Source organism: Aythya fuligula, chromosome Z (genome assembly GCF_009819795.1).
Source record: "Aythya fuligula isolate bAytFul2 chromosome Z, bAytFul2.pri, whole genome shotgun sequence".
Lineage (NCBI taxonomy): Eukaryota > Metazoa > Chordata > Aves > Anseriformes > Anatidae > Aythya > Aythya fuligula.
In genome coordinates, this window is record NC_045593.1 from 33,960,671 (window position 1) to 33,987,811 (window position 27,141).

The 27,141-nt window shown below is 38.5% G+C and overlaps 1 protein-coding gene across 1 annotated transcript; it reads left to right on the forward strand.

The window, feature by feature from the left end:
* Positions 1 to 801: 801 nt before the first annotated feature.
* LURAP1L (leucine rich adaptor protein 1 like) lies at positions 802 to 22,770 on the forward strand. Its single transcript, XM_032205953.1, has 2 exons — positions 802 to 1,035; positions 22,179 to 22,770. Exons 1-2 carry the CDS (start codon positions 802 to 804, stop codon positions 22,551 to 22,553), a joined length of 609 nt encoding a protein of 202 aa, XP_032061844.1. The 3' UTR covers positions 22,554 to 22,770.
* The last annotated feature ends 4,371 nt before the right edge of the window (positions 22,771 to 27,141 follow it).

Genomic DNA, 27,141 nt, shown 5'->3' on the forward strand with positions numbered 1-27,141 from the left:
TTTTTCTTTTTTGTTTCCTCTTTCCCATTTTCCTTTCCTTTCCTTCCCTTTCCCTTTTTTTTCTTCTTTCCTATTTTCCTTTTTATTTTTTTCTCTTCTTTTCTTCCCTTTTTTACTTTCTCTCCCTTTTCCTCTCTTTATCTTTTCTTTTTTCTTCTTTTTCTTTCCCCTTTTCCTCTACTTTTCCCGTTTCTGTCCTCTCTTTTCCTTTTTCTTTTTTTTTCTTTTTTTTTTTTCTTTCTTTTTTTCCTTATTTTTTTTTTCCTTTCCGCTTTTCCCCTCCCCTTCCCCGAAGCCTCACGCCGCTCCTTAGCCCTGCCCGGCAGCTGCGGCCCGGGGTGCGCGCTGTTGGCCGCGGGGCTGCGCCTCTAGTCCCGACATTACGGTAGGAGGGCCGGGGCGCGCCTCTTCCACCTGCCAGCGGCCTTTAAAGTTGCAGCGGGCCGGGGCGCGCGATGACTCGGGTCGCGCTGCCCGGGTCGGCCGCCGACAGCGCGCATCGCGGTCCCGGTCCCGGTCCCGGTCCCGGTCCCGCAGCGGGGTCGGGGCGCTCCCGCCGCCTGACCCCGGGGGAGCTGCCCCCCCCTCGCTAGTTTTTGTGTCCCCCCACCCGGTGTCAGGGCAGGGCAGGGCGGGGGGCGGCGTTCCGGGAACCCCCATGTCCGCCGCGGGCCACCCGGGCGCCGGCCGCGGCGCTGCCGCGGGTCCCCGCTCCTCCGCGCCCCTGCAGCGGCCGGGCGGCCGCGGGTAGCGCCGGTGCCGCCCCGCCCGGCGCCGCGGGCCCCTCTGAGGCTGGCAGCCATGGAGCCCGGCGGCCCCCCCGACCTCCGCGACGTGGAGCAGAAGCTGGGCCGCAAAGTGCCCGAGAGCCTGGCGCGGCCGCTGCGCGGGGAGGAGCACCCGGGCCGCGCCACCGCCGCCACCGCCGCCACCGAGCCCGCCCGCGGCCCCGCTGCGGCCCCCGGCCCCCGCCGCCGCCGCGCCGCCGCCCTCGCACGGCTGGAGACGAAACTTCACCTCCTGCGGCAGGAGATGGTGAGTGCCCGGGGGCGCTCCCCGCGGGGCCGTCCGGAGGGGACAGGGTCGCCCCTCGGAGCCGCAGCCCGGCGGGGCGCGGGCGCAGCGATGGGCACGGTGCGGAGCCGCCGCCTCCCCGCGCCGCACCTGCTGCCTGTCGGCGGCGTGTGGCTGGAGACAGGCGGCGGGTGTCTGCCCTGGAAGCTCGGCCTGGTGTCCTGGGACCTGGGTCTGCAGGGGGTTACCTAGCTGCGGGCGGACACCGCGTAACTGCGCGGTGGTTCTTCGCCAGGCTCCTCTTTATAACGTGGCTGAGAGGATTTCTGTGACTCGACTTAACTTCGGGACTTCTGACCTGCTTACTGTTGTAAAGCAGGTGCTTGCCCGGCGTTGTGTGCTGCTGTCGTCGAGAAATTTTGTTTCTCAGTGGTGCCATAAAATTGCCACCTTCAAGGCAAAACTAAAAGAACCACGGTGCTCTTTGCAAGCAAATGAGCAACCAACCAAAAATATTGAACGCTTGGTAGGTTCGATTCTGACAATGCCTATTTGGCCTCAGATTTTATTAGACTGTAATTGTGCGCAATTACAGAAGAACTTTTTTTTTTTTTTTTTTTTTTTTTTTTTTTTTTTTTTTTGGCAGTGACTGTTTCCACAGTTCTTGTGCATAACTTGCTTGGTCAAACTCCATACTATTTTCTTGTTGGGATGAGGATTTTGCTGGCAGCTTGTGGAGGTGGCTTTATGCAACTGCCTTGGAACTCTGCCATTCAGAGAGAACAAAGCAATCTCATCCTATGTAAACAAGTACAATGCTATACCATTGTGGCTGTCCTGGTGCAACCTCACGTATATATAAGCAAAAGGTCAGTGGGTGGGTGGGAGAGTTCTGAAAGAATAAACAGGCTAGGAGGAAAGGGAAATCAGGAATAGGCATCCCAGCAGTTTATAGCCAAGATTATGACCTTAATCTTGAAAAGTCACTTTTTTATCACAATTCTTGCCTTATGGCTTTGTATGCTATAAGAGATGCTCGCTAACCTAAACTACCATGCATTTTAGTGTAATGATCACTGAGAATTTTAGTTTTTAACATTGTTCCCCATTGTTAGCATCCTTTGTATTAGTTTTCAAAGTTCTAAACTTGTACAAGGGTTGTAGGGTGACCTGTGCATAGATTATAATATAGAACTCTTAGGGGCGTTGAACTGCAAAGGTAGCAAATAAGGTAGATGGAGTTTTTGGCATGACTGTGTAGACATGTCATGACAGTTATGCCTATTAAGGGATAAAAATCAAGTGACTTGCCCTCATCATGTTTTCCTTGCTGGTTGGTCTCTTCATCTACTTTACATGTGAAGTTTCACATCACAGTCTTCAGTTTGTCTATATTCTTTTTTTCTGCTTCCTAATTTCCCTCTCTCTCCCCCCTCCCCCCCCCTCAGCTCTTGGAAAGAACAAGTTTGAGTCTCAGCTTCCTTGATCCCTCCTTTCTCACTTTAATGTCTTAATGACTTAGTTTTTCACATCTAAACTCATCGCTTATGTTAAGCCAGGGGAGTTCTATTGCACACCTCCTTGTTTGACTTTTATTCTGTGCCTGCCCGTTCAGCTACTTTTATAATGAGTGTTTGTTGTACAAGAGGAAATATAGTTACTCCGTCTACTTTCTTCTTCTGGTGTCATCTGTTTTCTATCTTCCAGAGGTTGGAAGTTAGCTATCTTCTTGTGGTTGTCGACAGTAACATAAGAATTCTCCTCTGTCCGTAAGGTTTCTTCAGGTTCTTAATCTGTCCCTTTCACTTCTGCAGTTTTCTTGTGACAGTGTACAGATCTGTACAATTTAAGAACAACAGTAGATAAGAAGGAGAGTTTCTATGTCTCTTCTTCTTCTGAACGTCATTCCTAAAACAGAACCAAAACACAATCTGTTATCTCACTATTTCACATCTATTTGTAGCATATTATTCTTTGGTTCTGATGAATATCTAAGAGGCCTCGACTGGGGAGAAAAGTAGTTAGTATCTGCTATAATAGTAAACAGATGTAAAAAATTGAAAAAATAAGAAGTTTAGAAAACCAAGCAACATCTATCATGCTATGTTTTCGTAGTTGCTCTCTGATACCAGCTTCTGCAGCCTGCTCACAGAAGTTCAGATGTACACCTGTGGGTTTTTTTTTTTAGTTTACTTGCTTCAGGCTTGAGACAACCTTTTCGTACGTATTGGCAAAGCAAGGTTATTCAGGCTCACCTAGTCACACATGAAGAACTTGAGACTGACTGGTGTGCAGACATCTTAATCTTTAATATTGACCAGTACCTTCTCACTATCTCAGTATGTTATCTTATTGGTTTTGTTAATGATGACATTTTGAGCAGACGTGGCTTTTTTTTTTTTAATTATTTTTAAACTTCATACAAATTGTGTGTTTATGCAGCTCAACTTCTGTCCTTTCCCACAGGTATTGTTTGTTACAATGGCTATGCCTGTGTTGACAACTTTCAACTAAATCTGAGAAACAAAGCTATATTATGGATAATATGAGTACATTTTGACCTTTCATTGCGCTGAAATCGTGGTGATTCCAAAGCTTTTGACTGTGCTAAGGATGTATTTTACTGTTAACTAAGTTACGAGCCATTATGAGAGGGGGAACCTCTGTGTTCCACTGACAGCCTGTTTGGCCCCTGACAGTAAAGAACAAGGAAAGCATACCTGAACCCAGTTGTAATGCTTGGAAACGTACATTAAGCCGGATCTCAGGTAGTATGTAATCCTTCCAGTGCCCGAAGTAAATTCCATTGTGCAGGAATGGAGGTAGGTATAATTTTTCCTCATTTTAAAATGGAGGACCATCTTCTCTTCTTTCAGTGCTCACTTTTTCCTCCAGACACCAATGAAATTTATGTTTCTGCTCTTTCAACCACCCTGTATGTTTATCATGCTTCAGAGTGAAGTAGTGATATCTGTTGATTTGGATGTTTCTGAGAAAGAGAGAGGTGGTGGAAGCTCTGAGACGTCTGTCATCACATTGCCATGTCCTTGGGCCTGGAAGAGCATGAATAAAATGGGTGGACACGATTACCTCCCATATGTCATCTCCTGCAGGAGAATGTTAAAGACATGAGCGTATAATCATGCCCATATTTGATTTAGGAGTGGTGTTTTTGACCATGAGTTTAAGCTCCTGACAGATAGGCAGGTGTGTGGGAGTAAACTGTACATCCGCTGATGGAGGCCTTGAGGCTTGCGTCCCCTGATCTGTTTGCTGTCTTGAGTGGATTGTTCTTTTTCTCCGGAGCCCAATTTTGTTGGTAGTCACTGGAATCATGTGCAGAACACCATGGAGGTTTTTGTTTTGTTTTGTTTTTAACTACGAACCTGCTGAGCCAGGGCACCGTCCCTTTTTTTACCTTCACTTTTCCCAGCCAAGTCTGTGATTGAGACTGCCCTGGTAGTGCTGAAAACCTTTGAGGCATAAGGCCATTGCATAACAAGAGAAGCAAGGTGTAATTGCTAACTTGGGTCAAAATGCTGTTCTCTGGTCAACCTAGAATTTGATGAATACTCTATACCCCTCACAGCTGTGACCCTGTTCTGGTGTGTGATGCTTGTGAGGTCACCACTCAGTACAGCTGCACGCTGCTTTAAGTAATCAACATGGCTTGTAACTGCTGAACCTGAGGGCTGAACACTAACTGCTGATGCTGCTAGTTCAGAAGCCTCATTTCTCCTTCACAAGCTCTGTGTTTACTCAAAGGGAGATTTTTATTAATACCTGAAAAAAAAATATGTTGAGTTTTTTTCTTTCAGTTCATATTTTTCTTAAATCAACTTTTTATTGCATTTCTCTGTCTGCACTACACAGAATAAAATAATAACATGCTTTGCATAAGAGTACTTGGGTCCAAAAAAAGGTAAACAGTGTCTTGGAATTAAGAGGGAAATGGCAGAGCTGGAACTTTTAGATGAACTTCCTTCCAGTGAACACTGTTGGGGATCAAACATCATTAATGAGCCTGAAGGCCAAACTGGGTATTCTGGGTGCAGCAGTTTTTTTGTTGTTGTTGTTGTTTTTTTGGGGGGGGAATAAATAAGTGGAAACAATCCCATTGCCAAGAAATTGAGTATGACAGATTTAGGCTAAAGCTAGTTGAGAAAGAGGAATGTGCCTGTGCAGTCTCACTAATTGATTTTTTTTTGTCCTGTTGCTCTAATAGTTCTGTTTTATTATGACTATTTTAAGGGTAATGAACATGAAGCCCTGACAAAATGAAGAAGAAGTAATGGTACTTGTACTGATTGGAACTGAGGCAAATATGATCATTATGATACTAGTCCTTCCTCTTCCTCCTTCTCCTTTTTTTTTTTTAACATTTTTTTGCATATACTTAGCATGCAAATGAAGATGCAGATTGAAGGGTAGACTTTCTGTAACTCTCTCTTACCAGTTCTTAAGATTTTGAGCAACTTCAGATTTGCTTAGATTTGTTAGAACAATAACTAGGGGGGGGTCTGCCTTTATTAGCTTCTTTGAAAGGCATTTTTAAAAAGTCAACAAATGTACCTTGAAACATCTCATTCAACACTTGCTGTAGGTACAGACGTCTACATTTACTGTTTCCAATGATAACATCAATTGACTTAGTTGAAGCCAAGATATGATTCAGTGTGTCTAGTCAGCAGTGCAAAGCTCTGTATCAGATGCTGGTTTTCTGTTAGATTAATTGGAATTTTTGCTTAAAAACTTGATTGAAGATAAAATCTTAAATATAAAATTACTAGTGGCTAAGCCTCAAGCCTGTGTAGGAGGGTTTGATTAACCTTGGTTTCTTAGTGAGCAGTTGCTCAATGAAACCCTGAAGAGAGGCTCTTCTTAGAACTAAAAAATAACGAATACAGAAATAGAGATTAACTTATTTCCAGAGGTCTTCCAGAAGTTCAGTGAAAAAGCTTATAATGTTGGATCTTGCTAACAAGTTCTCTCATTTATACCCTCCAATTGTCATGATGTCGTTGAAGGAGTTTGTAATTTTTATGTGGCATTTAGATTGTACAGTGATATTAGGATGCTTGGATTAAAAGGAATTTGTAGATTAATCCTTTGGAATAACGACCAAATCTATCAAGAAAAAATTAAAATCTAATTATGTTACCATAACTTCGCCAAGTTTTCTGACTTTTAAAGACCGTCTTCAACAGGACAAGGTAAACAACTTTATTTAACTTCGTGCGTATTTAAGTATCTATTGGCTGGCAAATCTCATGCAGTACCTGCATGATTTGAATTCTGGAACATCACTGTGTTGCACCCAGTCAGTGCTTATGGCCATTCCTGTTCAGCTGTGCTACCTAATGAAAGGTTTAAGTCCTCAGAAAGTACATGTATACTTACATAATTAATTACTGCTTGACCAGGAGTCTGTGAAACACTGTAGATACCTGACCTAGCATCATCAGTGTGAAACACATGCAAAAACACATGCAATACAAGAGATTGTCACAGCAGTTCTCATGGATGCTTGATTGCACTCAAGATAGAGTTAGTGTGCCAAATTACAGATAAGACTTTTGACAGTCCTGATTTGAAATAATGCACGTTACCATTTCATGCTGTTTCTTTCCTGATTATTTTGTTTCAAGGATGGAGGAAGAATTTTGGCTTTGAAGTTGTTTTTTAAAAGCTGATTGATGACAGTTCATAATGAAAAGATGTGGTGTTTTGCTGAAAATTAAACCCCTTCTGTACAGAGCTCTACAGTTTAAGTGATTTACAATAGCTTACAGCAAACAGATTGCAAACTTTCTAACAAAATCAACAGAACAGCATGAGTTTGTGTGGATACTTAGGGCTAACCATAGTTAAAAAGAACCTTTTGTGTGTAAACTCAAAAAACTTGAAATGCATAATAGTAAATACATACATTGACCACAGAAGACAGGCCAACAATTGCTGAAAAGTAATTGGAACTTTGCGAAATCAAGGGCAATTTCTGTCTTGGATTTGTACCTGCATTTGTAACCATGACACTTGGGAGTCTTACATACAAGCAGCTTTAAAAGATGGTTTGTGGATTATTATTTGTGAAGATAAAGACTTGAACTGTAGAAGATCTTGTAATAAAAGGGAAAATTTTTTGTTACAAAAGCAGAGTTGTAGTCTATTCTTTCCAGTCCTCACACTTGTAAGTGGGGCTGCTAGCTATAAGCTTTTACCACTGGTGGATTACTTTTTGCCATCACATCAGTTGTTCTTTCTGTTGAATTTTGGCTTTGATCACCCAGTTATCCTCAGTGATGTAAAGCTGGGGCCAGTATTTAGTAGGGCAGCTGGAGCCTTAGAAGGCATCAGTGCATCACTAAGTTTCTTACTGCAAGATTTCTGCTACTACTTGCATAGCAATGCCCAGGTCATTTCAGGTCAGAGGATCTGTGTTCTACACAGTCTGTAATTTTATGTGTACATATTTTAAAATTCTAATTGAAACAAAGGTAACAGGCAATAAATGAAATTTTAGCATGATTTTTGTGAATACAGACCTTCTGTCCTGGAGATATACAGGAAATGGGTGACTTTTCAAGCTCTGATGACTCGAGTAGTTTGACTAAGCCCTGCTCTAAAAGAACTGCAGCAAAAGTGGCTACTTGCAGGCTTGTCAGAAAGCTATTAAACATATCTACAATGCTGAAGAAACTGTTAATTACAACTGTAAAAAACAACTGAAGAAGGAGGGAGGAGAATCTTGAATTTGGACTGAAGTGTGATGGCATCCATCAACAGAGAAATTGTGAGGAACAGGATTACCCAGTTTGGGCCGATAAGTTTACTGGGTGCATAAGGAAAAATAACTTCTGTAAGACTTCCCTTGTGTTTGGCTTTCTTGCTAGGGAGTTCCTGGGTGTATTTCGTTAGTTTAAGCTGTTCAGTCTTGCTGTCCTGTGGCCTGTTGTTTTTCAAGCACAGTTTGGAAATATCATCCTTGTCATTGGATAACCTCAGTTAATGCCAGAAGGGAATCCTAGTACTAAGAATTTTAAACCTGTGAATCTTTACCTTTTCAGTCACTTAATAATAATTAACTTTTCAGTGGTAGACAGGGTAAGTTATTCAAGGACTAGAGAAGGACTGGAGAGAGAATTATGTGGGAGTGACTGCTGTGGAATTTCAGGAAGATGTTGAAATATTTGTTCTGAAATATACGTCTGCAATGAGAGCCAAGGAGATTAACAGTTAAAATAATCGTTTCTTTAATGTAGAAGATAAAACATTCTTGCACATCTGTACTTTGCAGTATAAGAGTATGAGTGTGAGGGGCTCTTCTGTTACCAGCTGAACGGCTACAAACCAGATCCAGCAGGAAAAACTTGCACCTGCACTCGCCATATTGCAGATTATCAAGTAGTAAGCCTTGCTCTGAGGGTAGGTAGGTTTCTGGGCTTGATCATTCTCTGCACCACAGTGCACAGAGCCATATGGTTATATAAATGGCACTGGCATCCCTTGAGCCACTTACACTCTTATTTTGTGACTATAACAATCTGCTAGAGCCTCCTATCTCAGAGACAGTATTTTTTTGTATGTTGTCATTTAAATAGGTGCACCATAATCTACATTGCATTGTTTTTTTTTTTTCTCTTTTCTTTTTGTAGTCCAAAGGTGTGTGACTAGAATACTTAATTCAGTAGGTGATGAATTCACAGCTATGTTTCTATCAAATTAAGACATCACTGCTCCTCCAATATGTCTGGACTCACTTTCATAAGGTAACCATTACTGGAAGATGTGATTTGGAGAAGATTTTAACTTAACTTGTTGAAACAATCTTACTACTTTTTCATAGTTCTTAACATGTTCTGTCTTTGGCAGCTGCTGTGTGAAGCTCAGGCATCAGTGGTTGTCTCTCCATGTCTGTCTCTAGTGAGAACTGGGTTATGTCCAAAGTGAGCAGTGGGCCTTTTAGGCACATCCTGTGATGTCTTTATGTTCTGAAAAACTTCAGTCAAGTACCTGAGTAGTTCGCAAACTCCACAGAACCTTTGGTTGTAGAGGTGAAGTGTTCATTATAGCTGGCTGGAATGAACTCTGGTATGTCTATAGACCTTCTCATTTGTAGAGCTTTGAAAGGTATAAAACTCACACCCAGGTTTTATCAAATGTAGAAGCAGATACAGATGGTCCATTACTTCAGAAATACCCTGTATACTGTTCCAGCAGTGAGTCCCACTGGCTTCCAGCCTGGGGCTGATGAGTGTGTGGAATAAAACACAGCTGAGGGTTCCCCCAATGTTGCTCCAAAGGAGATTTTTCTCCTTCTGTAAGCAAAGGACACTAGAGAGTTTAAGCAACATATGCATGTCAGATGTTAGTGTTAGCTACTCTGTTTTGTCAGGCTATGGACCCTCTTCCCAGAGCTTCCATAAATATGGAGAAGAGAAATACATACACAGCTATGCAACCCTTTTCTCATCAGTCTAATCCTTCTCCCCCATTCACACCAACCGGACAATTCTTAATGCTTTGTCAAACAAATGATATGACACATTTGTTAGGTAACAGGAAGCACAAACACTGAGCTTCCAGGGGAAGTTATCTGCATGTTTCATTTGCTGTGCTGTAAACCAAACTCCCTGCAATATTGTACAGCCCTGCTGGGTGCAATGCCAGGTGAAGTGAAAACATTTAGTGCCTGTAAGGCAATGTTGAATTGCTGTTTTGCTGAACTACTGGGAATTGCAGATTTTATAAATGTTTTACTGGCTTAATTTTGTTCAATGTATTTGGATACCAGCTGTATTTATGGCTAAAATGCTTCCAGAAGAAGAGTTGTTCTGCTGCATTGCTGTTTTGGCCTCACTGTAGGTGCAGAAGGAGGTGCACATCCAAGAGTTATAATTTAATAAATAGGTTGAGTATTTCCAGACTTCTTGTTTTTACCACAAGATAAACAAATAAAACCCTGCTTTACATTTTTCTGTCTGTATCTTTTTTTTTTTTTTTTTCTCCTGTTCTCCTACCAAATTTCTGCTGGTTTAAATTAATGTTCAATTTGAAATGATTGAACTAGATTTTGTGACTAGGGTGCATGCTTATAAGGCATAGCAAACACTGGGCACTGTTCTCTCAATAGTGTTTGCAGAAAATAATATTTTTTTATTTATAAAGCTTCAGATTCTGACCTTGATTCTTACCATAATTATAAATGACAGTCCTGATAGCAAGGAGAAAACTGTGAAGCATTTCTATATAAGCAGAATTAGGATCTGCATCAGTTTGCTACCTTTTCAAAAACTAGTGAAGTAAATGGTATCTGGGAAGAGACTAACACTTACGCTTGAAATGGTGCCTAGAGGAGGGTGGCTGCTCCTGGCCCACCATGAGCGAGAATTTGTTCTCTACATTTGGCTGCTAATATAGACTGTTTACTCTGGTGGTCAAAGCCAGACAACGTGTGTTTAGAATAAAGCACATGTGAAATGAAATAGTGGTAGCACTTTTTTTTTTTTTTTTTTGTAGTTTGATACTGAAGAATCCTTTCTGTGGGCAGAAGGGTCTTCTAGCTAAGAGAGTTTGGGTGATTCTGCACATAAATATGCTGACTTTGAGAAGTTGTGCCTTCAGTAATTGTAGACTCAGACTATTGTTTGGTTTAGGCTTCTCGAAACTATATGGTTTGAGGAGGAGTGGACATGAAACCAAAGTGGTAAGAGGACTCTTCCTGGCCTTTGACTGCAAGTTCATTTTGCCTTCACAGGGACACTTCAACTACTGTAACCATTAAGAGGTCTAATTAATATCTCTTAGGAGGACTTTTGCATATTTCAGAATACGTCAATCTCAAGTGATGGCTTATGGCTGGTTCATAGTGTTACAGGGTTTGTAGGAGAAAACTAAAATCCTTCAAGAGTAGAGAAGAAAGACTGCAAGAGAAGAAAGCATTACTAGTATGCCAAAGCAATAGTAGTTGTCTTCAACATCAAGTGGAATTGCCTTACTCCTTTGTTAGTGCCTAGCATTAGTTGGCTGTGACTGGAACAATAGAGGAGAGGTAGCTGCTGTTTTCTCCATAGGCAGATGAGGCAGCTCACAGTGACAAGTCAACTCGTATAGCTTGTTATACATTCATCAGTGCAAAGCAACAGTCCTGCCATTTCAGAAGAAAAAGAAGTTTAATCCCAACAATGTGTAATCTTTTCTTTTTGCTTGGTCATTTCCCTCCTGTTCTGTTGAAGTTCAATGACAAAATTACACTAAAAGAGCCCTATCCAGCCCTTTTAAAATCTAACCATAGTTGTCTTGCTCAGTCCAACATTGTTGTGGCCCAGATTTCCTTGTCTAGTTCTCTCACTTCTGAAGCGATTCTGATAATGGAATTTGGAGAGGGTCTCTTTATTGGAGAGGGAGTCTTTATCAGGGAATATACTCATATAAAAAGGGGTAATGGTTATATACTAAAAGGGTAGGTTTAGATGAAATATTCAGAAGAAATTCTTCACTGGTGGTGAGGCACTGTAACAGGTTGCTCTGAGAAGCTGTGGATGTCCCATCTCTGAAGGGGTTCAGGTGTTCAAGGCCAGGTTGGATGGGGCTTTGGGCAACCTGATCTAGTGGGAGATGTCCCTGCACATGGCAGGGTGTTGGAACTGGGTGGTCTTTAAGGTCCCTTCCAGCACAAACCATTCTGTGATTATTTTCAAGTGACATATTTGTCTTTTCCTAGCCAGGAGCAAATCTTGCATTCTGTTTCTGCTCCCTAACTAGTCAGTATTTCCATAGTAGTAAGAGAAATGGAAAAATGTAATCAATTACCTTGATTCTTTCCCATCCTACTCATACCTCTGGTAGTATGAGGTATCTTGTAGTACTACAGATTAATATTCAGTGCTGAACTAGGATTAAGACACAGTGCTGCAGTTGTATGGTATGTAGAAGTATTTGCTAAGAACATGTTAAGGTATTAAAATTGAGTATGAGTCAAGCCAGAGTGGTCTAGGAGAAGCTGAGGTCTGCACCACGTCCTGTGGTTGATGATTATTAGTCAGCAGGGATAAAATAATGTGGAAATACAGGTATCTAGAGTACCTGTTTTTGACATTTTTGGAAGTTTATAGTTCATAATTGTTTACTCCTGCTACCTTATGAGAACTCTTTGGCTAGAATCTAGGATTTCTGATTATTTGATTTTTTAATACATGTTTTCTCATAAGTTGCATAATCATGCCTTGCAACTTCCAGAATGGATTACTTCAGTGTGCTCTGTAGGAGCCTACCTATGAAAAGGCTTAAAAGCAGCAGCCTGCTTGGTTAATTGTGTTAGCCAAGCAAGTTAGCAAGCCATTATGACTTGCTGAAAATGGTACTCAGTTCTTGTTTGCCTCTAGTTTTTTAACCATGATAGCCCAGATGCAGATTGGCTGCAAACTGTTTGATCCCTTCTTAGTGGGTTAGAAAGAGATAAAAGGAATTAACTATATATATGTATCTGGAAGTTTGAAAGTGTATTTTTAGTTTCAAAACTCAAAATAGACAATTTGGCTTCCCTTTATCTGCGAGATCACAAATTTGCTAATACATTCAGGTGAGCATAAATCGTGTGAATGAACAGTACTTTAGCAGGATGGTGATTGCACTGGTGGAGAGATTTGGGTGACATTTTTTATTTAAAAAAAAATTAGACTGAATCCGAAAGACACTCAACTTTTAATGGTCTACAGACTAAACGTAAGGAAAGGAATCAAAAGGAAAAAAAAAGAGGCTTGTTTGATAAGATGTTAGGTATTTTTTATTAAATACTTTTTAAAAAGATTTGGCACAGATACGTGTTCATAACATTTCCATAGGAAAAAATAAATGATCAGCATATCACTTCTCAACTCTGATAAACCAGTTCTAAGATGATATGTGATCACTTACTATTTCAAGGCTGTCTTGAAGTTCCTTTTTATTCAGATAAACCTTCAGTAAATAGGATGGGAGTGTGCCAACAGTAGAGATTTGACTGTTAGATTAAAACTATGCTTTTAACAGAACCTATCCATTCACCAGGGCCACAGAATTATAACAAACAGAATCCTACTTTGAACTCTGGGAAGGCAAATATTTGAATTTTTTTGAATCTCATGTGTCTTTCCAGTGATACTGCAAAACCAGACTTGAATTTCAAGAAAGTTTAGTTTTGTCCTAAGTAATAGTAGTATTGTCATGTCTCAGTTCTGACTTGAATAAAGCATGTACTGATTCTTTCCTTTTTTTTTTCTTCTCTCTTTGAAAAGACTAACAAGTTGAGGATCACTCTTGTCTAGGTACAAGCAATATTTTAAAGTTTCAGATGTATCTGTTACCAAAACCCATGATATTCTATCACTGTTCTTGTACTTCAATGCTTTTGAGCATATTTACACAGTGCCAGTATTAAAACTAATTAATTTTTAAAAGGATAAGTAGAGGGCTAGAGTCCTCATTAACCTAACCTAATTCAGAAAAGAATAAATACTTCTTTCCGGTATTAGCACTGCATTTTTAGGAGCATGTTTTGATCAAGGTAAGCATAGGTAACTTAATGAAAGCAAAGTTCACAACAGTTGCTGTGTTGTGACAGATGCTCAGAGCACATTACAATGGTGCTACGATAGTCCATCTGCTGTAACACTTTCTGACACTGTTTGCAGCAACTTTGTGTTGACCTGAATATTTGTAGTGTCATTACTTTGTCTGTCAACACATTTGGGCCCGTAGTGTGGACTTTACTGGACACTTTCACCTCTGTCATCATAGATACGTTTCCAAGGTCAGATGTTATTTTTATGACAGCAGCTTTTGATATTTAGAAACATGCAGTAAAAACTTCATCCTGTGTTTGATGCTTTTTACTGTTCTTAAATTGTTACAGTGCCTCCCTGTTCATGTTTCCTCAACTGAGCTTTAAAACAATCAGGAGCTTCCTTTTATATTCTCTCATCCTTCTGAGGCTGGATGTTTCGCTCTGTGGTGCTTCAATATTTAAAGTTCTGATTTAGCATTTATTTTATTGGGGGGAGAGGAGGAAGAAGAGGAGGGGGTGAAGTATGGGCTTCACTAATTTAATTTTTCTTGCTGCTTGCTCTCAGACGTGTGGCGTATTTCTCTCCGATAATAGTCATCATATCTACTTAGTAGATATTAAGTCCAGCTTTGTTTTCACAGTAGAATAAAAAGACAACCAAAAAAAACAAAGGCAAGATGATTTTTCCCATGTGAATTTAGTATTGCACTGGAGCGTACAGAATATCTCAAACAGTGTATCATTAAAAACTAAACAAATATTTTTGCACCCTACTGAATTAATGATTCATACAAATCATGGAGATACATTACTTTGTATTAATGCAAATGACAGGCTACCTAGTGATACTAGCAAGAAAAGGATGATGCACATTCCAGGGAGGAGGAAAAAGGCATTGAGATCCACTTTTTTATTACAGAGGTAATGCAATTAAGCAATTGCACAACTCGATGGCATGTATTTTCCAGTCAAGTCTGAAGGGGATCAATTAGTATGTACAAAGCTAATATATTCAAATAGGGTGTTGTAAGAGAAATGTAAATAATTAATGGTGTAGTTTACGAGAAGATAAATAACCATACTGGCATAATGTTGTTTTTTTTGTGTGTGTATTTGCAAGAAATATTTTTGAAACCGGTTCATTGAGTTACTTACTCTTAGTTCTTACTGAGCTAACTTTTTCCCTCACCATGTTCTGCTCTGAATCCTGATCATTTTGGTGGTCTCTCAGATCTGGCCTAACCACTTCCTTGTTGCAGGTAGTGAGCGAGTGAGTGGTTGGTTCCAGGTGCTTTTCTTCCTCTAGTGTGAGATATAGAGTCCAGTCTGCAGAAGGAGACTCCTCTCTGGCTGATGTCAAATCACACAGTCCTCCTTTTTCCCTCTTAGTTAAGAGACTCTGTTCACAAAGCTATGTTATGTTGCTACCAAATTTTATATAAGGACCTTTAGAAATAAGTGTCGTAAGCACTTGGTGTGGTATTGCTTTGGAATCTCAGCAGGCTGTAGAGAGATCGTGACTAGACTAGAGCCTCTTTTTAAACTAGCAAGGTCAAGGGTGCAGACAGAAACTGTAAATTTAATAACTGCTCATTCTCTGGACTTCATTGTAGGGAATGCTGCCTAAAAATCTACTGTGCCTTTTAAAATTTGTGAGTTTTCAAGAGAAACACAAAGATAATAATGTCTTTTACAAAATAGTGGAAAAAGTACGTTGTCAGAAGTGCTTCTGTAGCCTGCCAAAATGTTTTTATTATGACTCATTACAGAAGTGCAGCTGAAAAAAGGTCAGTGTAATTTGCTTAATTTGCAGAAATAAACTAGATCAGCAAACTGCAACTATAAATCAAGAATTTATCTGGTAAATTGAGATTTGTAGAGAGAGCTTTTTTTATGTGCCTCTTATTGTTTGAAGACTACTGCAAGTGTAAAAAAACAAAACGAAAGAAGTGGGAAAACCTTTCAGCAATTCATTGTGACTCAAGTCTATGCTGAAAGAAAACAAAGAAAACAGAAGTGCAAAAAGCTTTTGATCTACCTGTAACACTACTAAATGAAATTTAAAGAGCGTGTGTGTTTTACATAGGGTAGTGTGAGGTAAATCAGTCTGACACATACGGCCCTGATGAGCACTGTAGTATCTACCTCAACCTATTGACAATCTAATCTGTGCCAAACTGTGGTTACTATGTTTATTATTTATGCATATTAAGAAACCAAGGAAATAAGAGAGCTCACATACAGCGTCAGATAGGTTGAGTTAGCTTCAATTATTGTAGTGTATGAATTTAATCTAAACAAGTTGATTTTGTGGTGGAGTGGATGTGGAAACATCCCACAAGCAGTTGCAGTTCCACCAGTGAGTAGCTGATCCCTTCTAGCTAGGGATTGTTAACCTGTGTGCTTCTGCTCTATCACATGGAATCTGCTCGGCGTTTTGACAGGTGATGATGAAGTTTGCATTCAGATTCAGAAGTCAGACTAGATACTGCTTTTTTATCTTGATCCTGAAATACCATTGCCCAGAGTGGCTTATTATTTTAAGAACTTCATGCAAACAGTAGGACAGCTTGGTAGCAGGCAAGAGGTTTAAAGTCAAGCAGATGCGTAAGAACTGCTTAAAGTGGGACAGAGCTCATGCACAACCTGTTAATTAACCTGTATGTTTAAGGAGCAGAAATTTTACCCTTATCTATCATTTGTGATTTTTAGACATGTTAAATGAATGGAAGAAAAAACACTTCCTTCTCTCACTGTTGTTGAGAAGCTATTGTAATATCATTCTGAGCCCGCTAACCTTCAAGTGCATGTGCTGTGTGGTTGTTTTGTGGTGGTTGCCTAATAAACAAAGTCAGTATGTGTGACCACATTCATTCCTTTTGTAAGTATGTTAGCTCGGTGAGTCCAATTAAGTAATGCATGTATTCACATATTGTGAATATTTCTAGCTCGTTATGCATGTTCTCACAGAATCATCTCTCACAGACAATGTTTTATTGATGAATTTTATATCCTTTTATATTTGCTGAATGAATTCTGATCTTCTTTAGACTAAATCTGCTCAAATAATTAAACATTTCCAACAAATGTTTATTTTATGCTTCATGTCTTATCTCTATCTTTGGGAATTACTTTTCTTAGTTATTTTGAAAATAGTTGCTCAGTATGTGTAATAGAAAAAGCAATTCCAGGAGAAACAAGAATAAGCTTGGATTCTGAGGAGAAGCAGATTTCTCAGAATTCAAAATAAATTCTTATTTGGACACTGACTCCTAGATTTATTTAATTTGTGTTGAATCTCAAATGAATTCATGGAGTTCATTATTCCACGGAAAACTAAGGTAATCTGCCATTTAAAAGAGAAAGGGGAGGAGCTAGGCATAGATGGGTAACCATAAAACTGTTTATGACTGTTTACGATGCAGGAGGGTGGAAAGCTGTCTCTGACACACCCTAGGAAGAGGAAGTCAGCAGCAATGTAGAATCAGTAATGCTCCTAAACTGTAGTGGTCACACAGGCCTGTTTGTCATGGAAAGATTGTGTGGGCTTGAAAGTCATTTTGTAAAAAAGGCAATACAGATGGATGTGACAGTACCAACAACAGATAGAATTGACTGCAGTACCCATTTCATCTAACCTCTTCATGTGCTAATTCTTTATGCAGGAATTGTTCTACCACCAAACTGCTTGCACTGGGGTACCATGTTTTGCTACTGTTCCCATGCAACTTCCAGTTATTATGTATAACTGTACTGTGAATAACTGTACAAAGGCAAACTGCTTCAGAACCACAGATCCCATGCTCCTGAATCCTTGATGAGTGTTTGAGCCCTAGGGATCCTGTGCAGAGCAAGGTGACTTAAATAACTACCTGAATCCATTTAGGTTTAAGATTTCATGTCTTTGAGTGACTTACTTCACTGTGCTATGACTGAAAGATTGGTATTGAAGGAAATACTTTGTTGTACAAGCATGCTTATTTCCTTTCCTTTTTCTTTTGGGCTCGTTACAACACACAGCGTAAAGGTGTTGAGGAGAAAATTAAATCAAAGTCTTTTAAATAAACTTAGGACTATCTTTTTTCTTAGACCACACTTAATAATTGCCATTAATATCACTACAGATTTGCTGTTTTTAAAAGAAAGAAAAAGGGGGGGGAGAAAGAGAAAAAGGAAAGAAAAAAAAAGTATGTGTTTCTAGGAACTTAAAAGAAAACGGACTGCAGAAAGGAACTAGTGTTGTAGATGGCTTTGACAGATTAAAAGGATATATTGAATTGAATTTTTTAGCTTTCTTGTTTTTACTTTCTTGTTTTTAGAGGGGGAGGGGGCCCACTGTATATGGAGCTGACTGGAAGCTACGTCTACAGAATATACAGAAGGAAAACACAAGTCCATTTTGCCAGTAGTCTTTGATCCAAAAGTAAAATGACCAGACTAGGACGGCTAATGCACTATTTTGGACAACTGCCAAGAAGCATTAATTGTCTTTGTTAACAGCTGTAACCACTAAGTTTTATTCTAAAACCAGTAACCTAGTCCAATCCTGTTTGAGAAACACTATACATACAGAAACAACAGGAATATGTGTAAATGTCTTTGTGTATATCTCTGTGTGTGTGTGTGCGTACACAGATGTCTGTGTGTGTACTTACAAATTTTTTGTGTAACAGTGTCATGCAAGTGACAGTGTTGATCATGGAAGCCCATAACCAAGGCTAGATGAGTAAGAGCAGCAATGTTGTTCTTGTTAGAACAACCAGTGTGAGTATGGGAAAAGAGGTCTAAGTGGGTGTTTAGGTCAGACTGAATAACTGGTTGTGTCTGAATGCTAAATTGTTCTGTCCACTAATGCTACCACACTGTGTTACATGAAAGATGCTCACTGTCACTTTAATTTCATTATTTTCACATGCCACGACTGGCTGTTTAATGTTAAGCATTCCTAGGCATCTATACTATTGTGATTATGCAAACCAAACAACAGGATATGTAACCTAGGTTGTAAACAAAATTTGTTTTTCTCTGTCTTACCACAATTTTTTTCTTGCTGTATGTCATAACATTGGGCTGATTCTCACACGCACACACACCTTCCCTTTGGTGGTGGTGTGCTCTACATTAAAGAGCAGCTGTAGGAACCATTGCGAAATACATATATTAGATACAATTCACTCTGTTTAGATTATTCCTGAACTGTGCCTGTTACTGTGCATGGAGCTGTCAAATGTAATGAGATTGTATTGTGTTTAGTCCCTTTAATTGAGACCTCTTGGAACTGATTGGTTTGCTCCAACAGTTACATGAGTTGCAGCTGTGTAAGTACAAACTAATGTGGTTGTGACTGGGCTGAAATACAGAAGAGGCAAGAAATGTCATAGTAACATTTTTATGTTATCAGTTGATGAGATAAATGTCATTAAAGATCAATCTTGGTGGACTACTTTTTAATGTTTGCTTTAGGAAAAGTACACACTTGACATGGGAGACTTGGGACTAAATAGTAACTTGGACAAGGAGGACTCGTCAGTAAGAATGCAAAGAATTACTCTAATAAGGCCATTCCACAGAAATTCTGAAGCCATAGATACTTGAAGAGCAAAAAAATCATACCCTCTGAACTGAAACTGAAATACATGAGCTTTCATTTTTATCTAAAAGCGATTGTTTCATCAGTGGTGTATTGGTGCTAGTTCCATTAAACTTTGCCATGATCAACCTTTTGGGAAATTGCTGTCTCCAAACTTGCATATATAAAGGAAATTGGTGAAGTCTATAGTTGCAATTGGGAAGTCAGCTAATTTGCTGCTGTCACGACAGCCTGGTTGCTAAGCGAATGGTTTATAGTGATTTATGAGTTGGAGAAGAAAAGCTGGCTTGATTAGGAGGGCTACAAAATAGTCATTCTGTTTTCAAAATCTCACATCTGAAACAGTGATAGATGGGCGTTATTGTTAAAACTATATGGTAAAGCTGTTTTCTATGGTAACAGATCATGTATATTAATCCTGTGAAACTGGACTGAGTATAATGCAGCAGTTGTTTTAGAGACTGGGAATACTTACGTGACAGTTACCTAGACAATCTGGTACTTGCAAAGTTTGAAAAATCTTTGTGTTGGGTTGACTCTGGCTGGTAACTAAACACCCATTAGCTGCTCACTCTCTTGTCTTAACACCCTCCAGTGAGAAGGAGAGAATCAGAAGAGGAAAAGTAAGGAAAACTCATGGGTTGAGAAAAACACAGTTTCAAAAGTAAAGCAAAGAGAAGAAGGAAAAAAAATTCTGCAAAGGAACTAAAAATGAAGTACTCACTATCCAGCAAACTGATGCCCAGTTTCCAAGTCACAGGTACTTTGGAAAGACCAAATGAGTCTTCTAGTGCTGGACATGACATTATGGAATAATGGAATATCCATTTGGTCAGTTCTGGTTAGCTGTCCCAGCTGTGTCAGCTGCAAACCTCTTGCTCATCCCCAGTCTTCCTGCCTTTGGGGCATAGTGAGAAGTAGAGCAGGCCTTGATGCTGTGCAAGTACTGCTCTGCTGTAGCTAAAACACTGGTTTGACATCGATGCTGATTTGTTTGCAGAGCTTGAACACATCACCTGCAGAGGCTGCAATGAAGCAACCTAGCCAGAGCCAGTACAATTCTCTGTTGTATCTAACAGAATAAAAAATACATTAAAATATTTTTTGAAAAGCATAACGAGTCAGTGTAATTTTGGATATTGAAAAGAATTTGGCATTTGAGTATGGAAAGAATCATGTCCAAATGTCTTGCTTGGCAAAAGAAGAAATAGCTTTTGCTTCCTGAGAATATCAATCTCATTCTAGTCCTCTGTGGATGAACAATACAGATGCTATATTTCTGTATAATAATCATGGAATTGGCGAATAGTATAAAATGTCTATTGTCTGGCATAACAGATTTTATTTGTCTTCTTGTTTCTCAGTGGACTAAAGCTGTTCAAATATACTGCTTTGTCTTGAACTGTCTGAAAGTTAACATGTAAGTGATCTATGGAAGAAGAGTATTTAATGCATTTAATGTATTTAATATAATGTATTTAGTACAGTCAGAGATTGTGGCACAGACTTTTGTAGAGAAGCACAGACAAATTATATACAAAGGGGAAGTATATTCTAAATATGTATATTAAATTGGTGGCATACCTGCATGTAATATGCTTGATTTGTACAATTGAAGGATGTAAGAACATGCAATAAAATATGACACAAATTACATGCTAGACATAGTATCCTATGAATTCTTTTCAAATCACTTTTTTCTTCCCGGTAGTTTTAAACATGCATGCCTGGTGTTGGCACTGTGGCAAAAGTTTATGTAGGCCCAGATCTGTGTGGATGTGGAGATTGCAAGTGTATCTATTGTGATGTCGAACATTTAGTATTAACGAGGTGCTACTGGAAGGGGCTGCAGAGCTGATGAGGTTGCAAACTAGCATTGTCTTCTCATCAGGATTTAGCTCAGACACAGTTGCATGACTAAACAGCTGTTTCACAAATTCACACTGTGGTTGGGAGTAGCTGCTGCTTCTCTACACTTGACCATATTGGCAAACACTGAATCATCTTGAATTTGTTAGATTACCTTCTCAGTATTCTCACTTGTTTCATGTAACAAATAGGAGATTCCACAGAATGTCTTGCCAATGCTCATCATGGTTCAGATGAAAAGAAAGAAGCAATGAATTAAACACTAAGGCATAACCTTTATATGTAATTTCATTGTAGAAATTTTAGTAGAAGTGTCTTGTTAAGTTTTTCTAGTAAGGTGAATATAAAGTGCTGTGAGATGCAGCACTGCAATATGCCACTATGCTTTACTGTTAACACTTCTATGTGTGTACATCAACCATGAGAATTACATTGCAAAATAGGAGTTGGTGTTTGGAAAGTATTTTTTGTTCAGTTATTTTTTGCCGATTGTCAGTCTTTATGTTAGTCTATAATATGTGGTTGACCACAAAGTCAAAACCTTCATCTGATACTAGTTTAAATAATTTGAAATTTACAGTTTCAATAATTATACATATCTGTTTCAACTCTTGGGAATTTGTACTGCAGCTTACAACATAAACTCAGATGTAGTGTGAGTAAATGTTTAAGATCAACAAGCCTTTTTGCAAATAACACACATCCGAAAATTTTAGATTACTATCATATCTATAACAAAGAGAATGTGAGGTGAATGCTTAGCTGCTTGGATCTGCTAAATGGCTGAAATTAATTGTAAATGAACACGGGTGTGTGTCTTGTTTCTCTAAATAATGAAAAGTTATCCCCAGGAGTTGTCATGTCATAGCTATGTTTCATCCACTAACAACATAGTGGTACGTTACCAGTGGTACGTGGTAAGTCTTGTTGATGACTAACATTCCTGTTAAGGTGCTGCTTATGTAGCATGATTAGGTTCCCACTTGAACTTCATAGAAAGTATAGTAATACTTAACGTATATTTATGTATGATTATTTAAACAGATTTGTGCTAGATATTGAAGGCGAGTTTTAAAAAATCCTTCTATGGCCTCCAGCTTGCTATTTAGAGTCTGATTTTAGAGCAAATTGCTAATCCTTTTAATTGCTTTTGCCTTGTAGGTTAATCTCCGAGCCACTGATGTCAAGCTTATGCGCCAGCTACTTATCATCAATGAAAGTATTGAATCAATCAAATGGATGATTGAAGAGAAGTCCATTGCCAGTAGAGGTAGCAGTCTGAGTGGCAGCCTGTGCAGCTTATTGGAAAGTCAGGACACATCTCTCCATGGCAGCTGTAACAGTTTACAAGACTGTAGTGATGGATTGGATGGAATATCAGTGGGGAGTTATTTGGACACTTTAGTTGATGATGTCCCTGGTCGCCAAACCCCTTCAGATATGGACCAGTTCAGCGATTCTTCTATTATGGAGGACTCACAGCCTCTGCATAAACATCCCAAAATTGATTCTGATGAGTACTACTGTTTTGGTTAATAAAAGCAAGTTCCAATGGGACATATATGCACTTGTATTTATCCTTTTTCTTTGCTGCTATTTTATTTCATGTGCAAAACCCCAAATTTCTGTTGGAAGTAAATCATACTATGATATTTTGATTCCACTTCAGAACTTTTCTATTGCTTCTAACACATTTCCTTCTTGGTGGGTTATCTGCTTCTGTCCTGCTCAACTTTTCTTTCTCTTAATTTATTGTTGCTTTTTTTTTTTTTTTTTTTTTTTTTAGTGCTGTATTTACAGATCTTTCAAAGTGGTGAAGGAAAAGCTTTATCTTTAAAATGAGACATCAGGGAATGAGAGCATCAATTTTGTACTCATTGGCAATAAAATATCTTCTGATAAATTTATGTTGTGATAAATTTTCTTGACTATTGGGTTTGGCTTTTCCAAAGATGGTGTTCTTACTGAGCCTTAAATCTGAATCTTGAAAATACCTCTACAAAATAATTTTGTTTTATAAGCAATGATATTTGATCTAGTTAATCTGCCTTCACTTGAAGTATCCTAAACAATTCGAGGGGAGGGGGATTGAGAGAGGAGTCCTTTCATCATGAATTTTCTCATGATTCTTGTCTAGTTACAATTTTAAGTTCTAGGCTTCATTAATGTCTTGAAATGCACTCCAATACTGGAAGCTCTGCATGAGAGAATATTTCATTTTTGTGCTTTGCACCTTTTATTTTTATTGAACCTGCTGTTTTGGTGACACATTGTATACACGTAAAAAGAGTGAAGGAGGCACCCCATGTTCAGAATACCTAATTCTGAAAGTTTGGATACTGAGCCAACAATACTCGACAGAATTTATTTTTAAAATAGTATTTTTTTAATTACGTAATTTTTAAAATGACTTTTTTTTAACCTTGAAATTTTGAGGGATCTAGTAAAACATTTTACAGGATGCAACCTGCTAAAAGGCAAGTCCTGTTCAGGTTTTGCATGCACACTCCAACCCCTAGCAGGTTTACTTTGTTTTTACAAACTATTATTAGTAAGAAGAAGTGTTTCCCACTGCTTTTTTGTTTCCTGTTTTACAAATAAGAGTTTATTCTAACCTTTTTGTGCCTATTAGTATGGTTGAGAGCTTTTACATTGAAAAGGTCTGAGAAGAGAAACAGGAACAAACTTCTGTGTAGAAAGTCTCTAGCTTTAAGATTCCCCTGGCACATGCTTTTGTGTAGATTAGAGAGCAAATTTTCATTTTAATTGGTTTAGAATCGAAAGATTACGTCCACATACAGTAAAGGAAAAAAAAAAGAATATATAATTAACTGGTCTGTCATGAACAGATTAATGAATTTGTATTTCCAGCTTATATACAGTGGAATAGGTGCCGATACTTACACATTAGCTGGAAGAGTCTTTTTATGTCTATCTGTATTCCTATTGCCATAAAGCATGAAAAATATGGTATAAACTAATGTTTGCAAGGTATAATACAGGCTGCCTATTTAAAATATGTTTCACGCATACTGAAGCAGTAAAGTCAATACATGTCTCAGTCAAAGTTTGTTGTCTGTGTTGATTTTGAGAAACAGTAGTTGTCCAGAAAGGTGCTGCTCTTCCAAACCATGATTCCATGAATGTGTTTTGTCCAGGTTTTATTAACAGCAAATATGGAGAAAAGGTAAAAGGTCAAGAAATTGGAAGTGATGATCTGTGCTTTGGGGGTACCTCCATTTTTTCTCGATACAATAGGTGTTTGTGTGCATCAAAATTAAAAAGCAACATATGCATTTTTTACTTCAGACATTATGATTTGTTCAAATAGAGTGAAGAAATTTGTGGTTACCAAGAATGAGGCTTCTCAAAGAGAGAGAAGCAACTGATCAAACAGGGTTTTGCAGGTACCTCAGAAGTAAACTTTTGAGATCAACCAGGGTATTACAGATATCCCAAGGAAAAACAGAAAAACGGATAAGCCCTGAAATGACAATGCTATGTGGGCTTAATTTTTGAAATGTGGGGTTTGTACATTTGTTTTTTATTCATTCCCTGGATTATGATAGCTGGACATTGTTTGGAAAAACAGAAGTCTGAAGAAAAATCTTGGAAAATTTATTTCTCAGTGTGTTATAAAGTGGAATATCATCTGTAAATGCAAAATGGGTTTTATTACTTCACGTTATATAAATCTAAGAACACCGTAGTTTAAAGCTGTGAGCCTTTTGAGAAAGTTTTCCTACCTTCTTTGTTTGGCATGGAAGTTAAACATCAGGTTGTATACTCCCTCTGAACGTAATGAATGTGCAATATGTATAGTCTTTTCTTCTCCATCTGAGATTTTGGGCACTAGGCCAAGATGCACATAAAATCTTTCAACTACGAAGGAAAGTAAAAAAATATTCTTCACATACCTTCTCAAATTTCCCCCAGAGTAATGCTAAAATAACTTCAAGGAAAACACAACCTATAACTGTCACCCACCCACTCACAGCTGTAATACTGGATAAAAAGTAATTACATCAGTGATAGATTTATCATGCTATGATTTAAAAGTTCATTTACATGGGAATCAGCCATCAGGAAAAAAAAAATACTAGAAACAGTGAAATAAAATTATTATGTGCTTAGCTTCTTTTTAGTATGTATCTTGACTGGAAATAGAGAAAGAGTACAGATGACAAAACAGAGATGCCAGGAGACTCTCAGAAACAATTTCCAAGTGTTATGTTTCTCATAAGCAGGAAAAAGAATACCTTGTTATTTTGATTATTTTTAAACATAAAAATCTCAAAGATTTAGGTTTGACTTAGGGTCCTTAATTTAGTAGGAGTTCATAGTCAGCAATCATTTAGTCTGACTTCCCATTTAAGGCAGACTGAAATCTGATTATCTCGTACTAAGTCCAAGAATTTGCAATTCAGTTAAAGCCTCACAATTTAGGCAATTGAAAATGTATGATGATACATAAATAATTCAATTGTTTAATTAGTTTTTTTCTTTTAAACAGTTTACATAGCTTTTCCAGATTCCTCTTGACGTGGTCAACTTTGGCCTTGTAAAATCTTTGTCTGATATAAAGGGATTCAGATGCCCTTTTCTAGCAGAGCTGAGGTTTTTATTTTCTTGATTACCAATGCAAATTTATACATTTGTATAAATATAAAAATATTTAGCTCTATACAGCAGTGCATCTGAAAGCACTTTATGAATGTATGTCTGTTTCAAATGTGGAAAAACAGATTAAAAAAAAAAAAGTGATGAAACAGCTAATAGTGTTCATTTGTTGTTTCTGTCATTGTCTGTTATTTCTTACTTTTGTATAGCTTAGTTTCTTCTGTCATTTAGCTTGTTTCCATGCATGATGGGCAATTTTGAGACAATTTGTGAAATCACAGGCTACAAGCAATACCCATTCCATTCTTATTTCCATGCTGCTTTAGTTTTATCTTTGACAGAGATTCCACTATGTAAGCCATGCAATTCAGAGGCAAAAATTTATCCAAAAGATAAATTTAGTATTCGTTCTGTTTTTAAAGAACTGTTTCTAGCTAATAAGAGGAACCAACTAGTAAATGGATGTTCTCTGCTTCACAAACAAACTTGTCAGGGGAAGAAAAAGAAGTTTAAACCTTCACATCTGAAAACGGGTGCTTTAAAGATTCTGCCAATATGGGCCTAAATGTGAAGTTTTGTTGCACTTTCAAAAGAGCAATTAAAATTCTTTGAAAACGCTCTGCTAACTGTCAGGTTTAGTATTGATCTCAAGTTTGCATGACTGTTTTTGTCTCCACAAATTATGGAAAAGGATGTAGAACTGATCAGAAACTCCTGAATCTACCAGTAGGCCAGAAACGATGTACTCAGAAACTGAAGACAGAACAGCACCTCTGCCTTTGGAAGGGATGTTATCATGATCATAGAAATTGGAAGAGGGTGATAAAGAAGGCAGAAATCTGTTGTGTTCTGTTAAAATGAGATGTGACCTTTACAGGAAGTCATAAAAGGCATCCTTTTAAAGGCTGGAAGTACTGGTGAAATGTTTGAAAGTTTAAAGTTACAAAATTCTTCTATTCATTTCCCTTTGAAGAAGGGAACTATTTGGCAAAGGTAGGTGAAGTGCAGTCTGAAGTAATGTCTGGTTACACCATATAGCTGCACCATACAGCTGCATCTCATATAGCCCCATATAACCCACTGAGATTCTGTGAGGTTTTTGTTTAGCAATGTTAAGCAGTCTAATCTGTCTAAAAAGCCTGTGCTAGTATTTTTCATGTTGCCAACATTTCTAAAACAAGCCTAAGAGATGTGTCTTTGATATCAAGAATTAACTTAAACCCTGTAAACACTTTATCAGTAGAAAACATCTATCACCTTACAGTGAGTCACAGTAAAAGAGGCTTTGTTTTACTTTAACTGTGCTCTTTTACAGAAAGTTTGTCTTTTCCAGAATAGCAACGAATTTACTATAGAAACAGTATAAGAACATTCTACCCTGAAACAAATACATGTAGATGCTTTTCCCTTACATGAATTAACGAGAGATTAATGCTGTCTGCACTTAACCTTTGTACCAGGCAGAGATTAAATTTGCCCCGTAAATATAGAAAATAAAAATTTC

Coding starts and splice junctions, on each gene's coding strand:
- LURAP1L (XM_032205953.1), top strand. CDS start 802: ATGGAGCCCGGCGGCCCCCCCGACCTCCGCGACGTGGAGCAGAAGCTG. Junction 1,036..22,178: donor ACCTCCTGCGGCAGGAGATG/GTGAGTGCCCGG, acceptor TTTGCCTTGTAG/GTTAATCTCCGAGCCACTGA.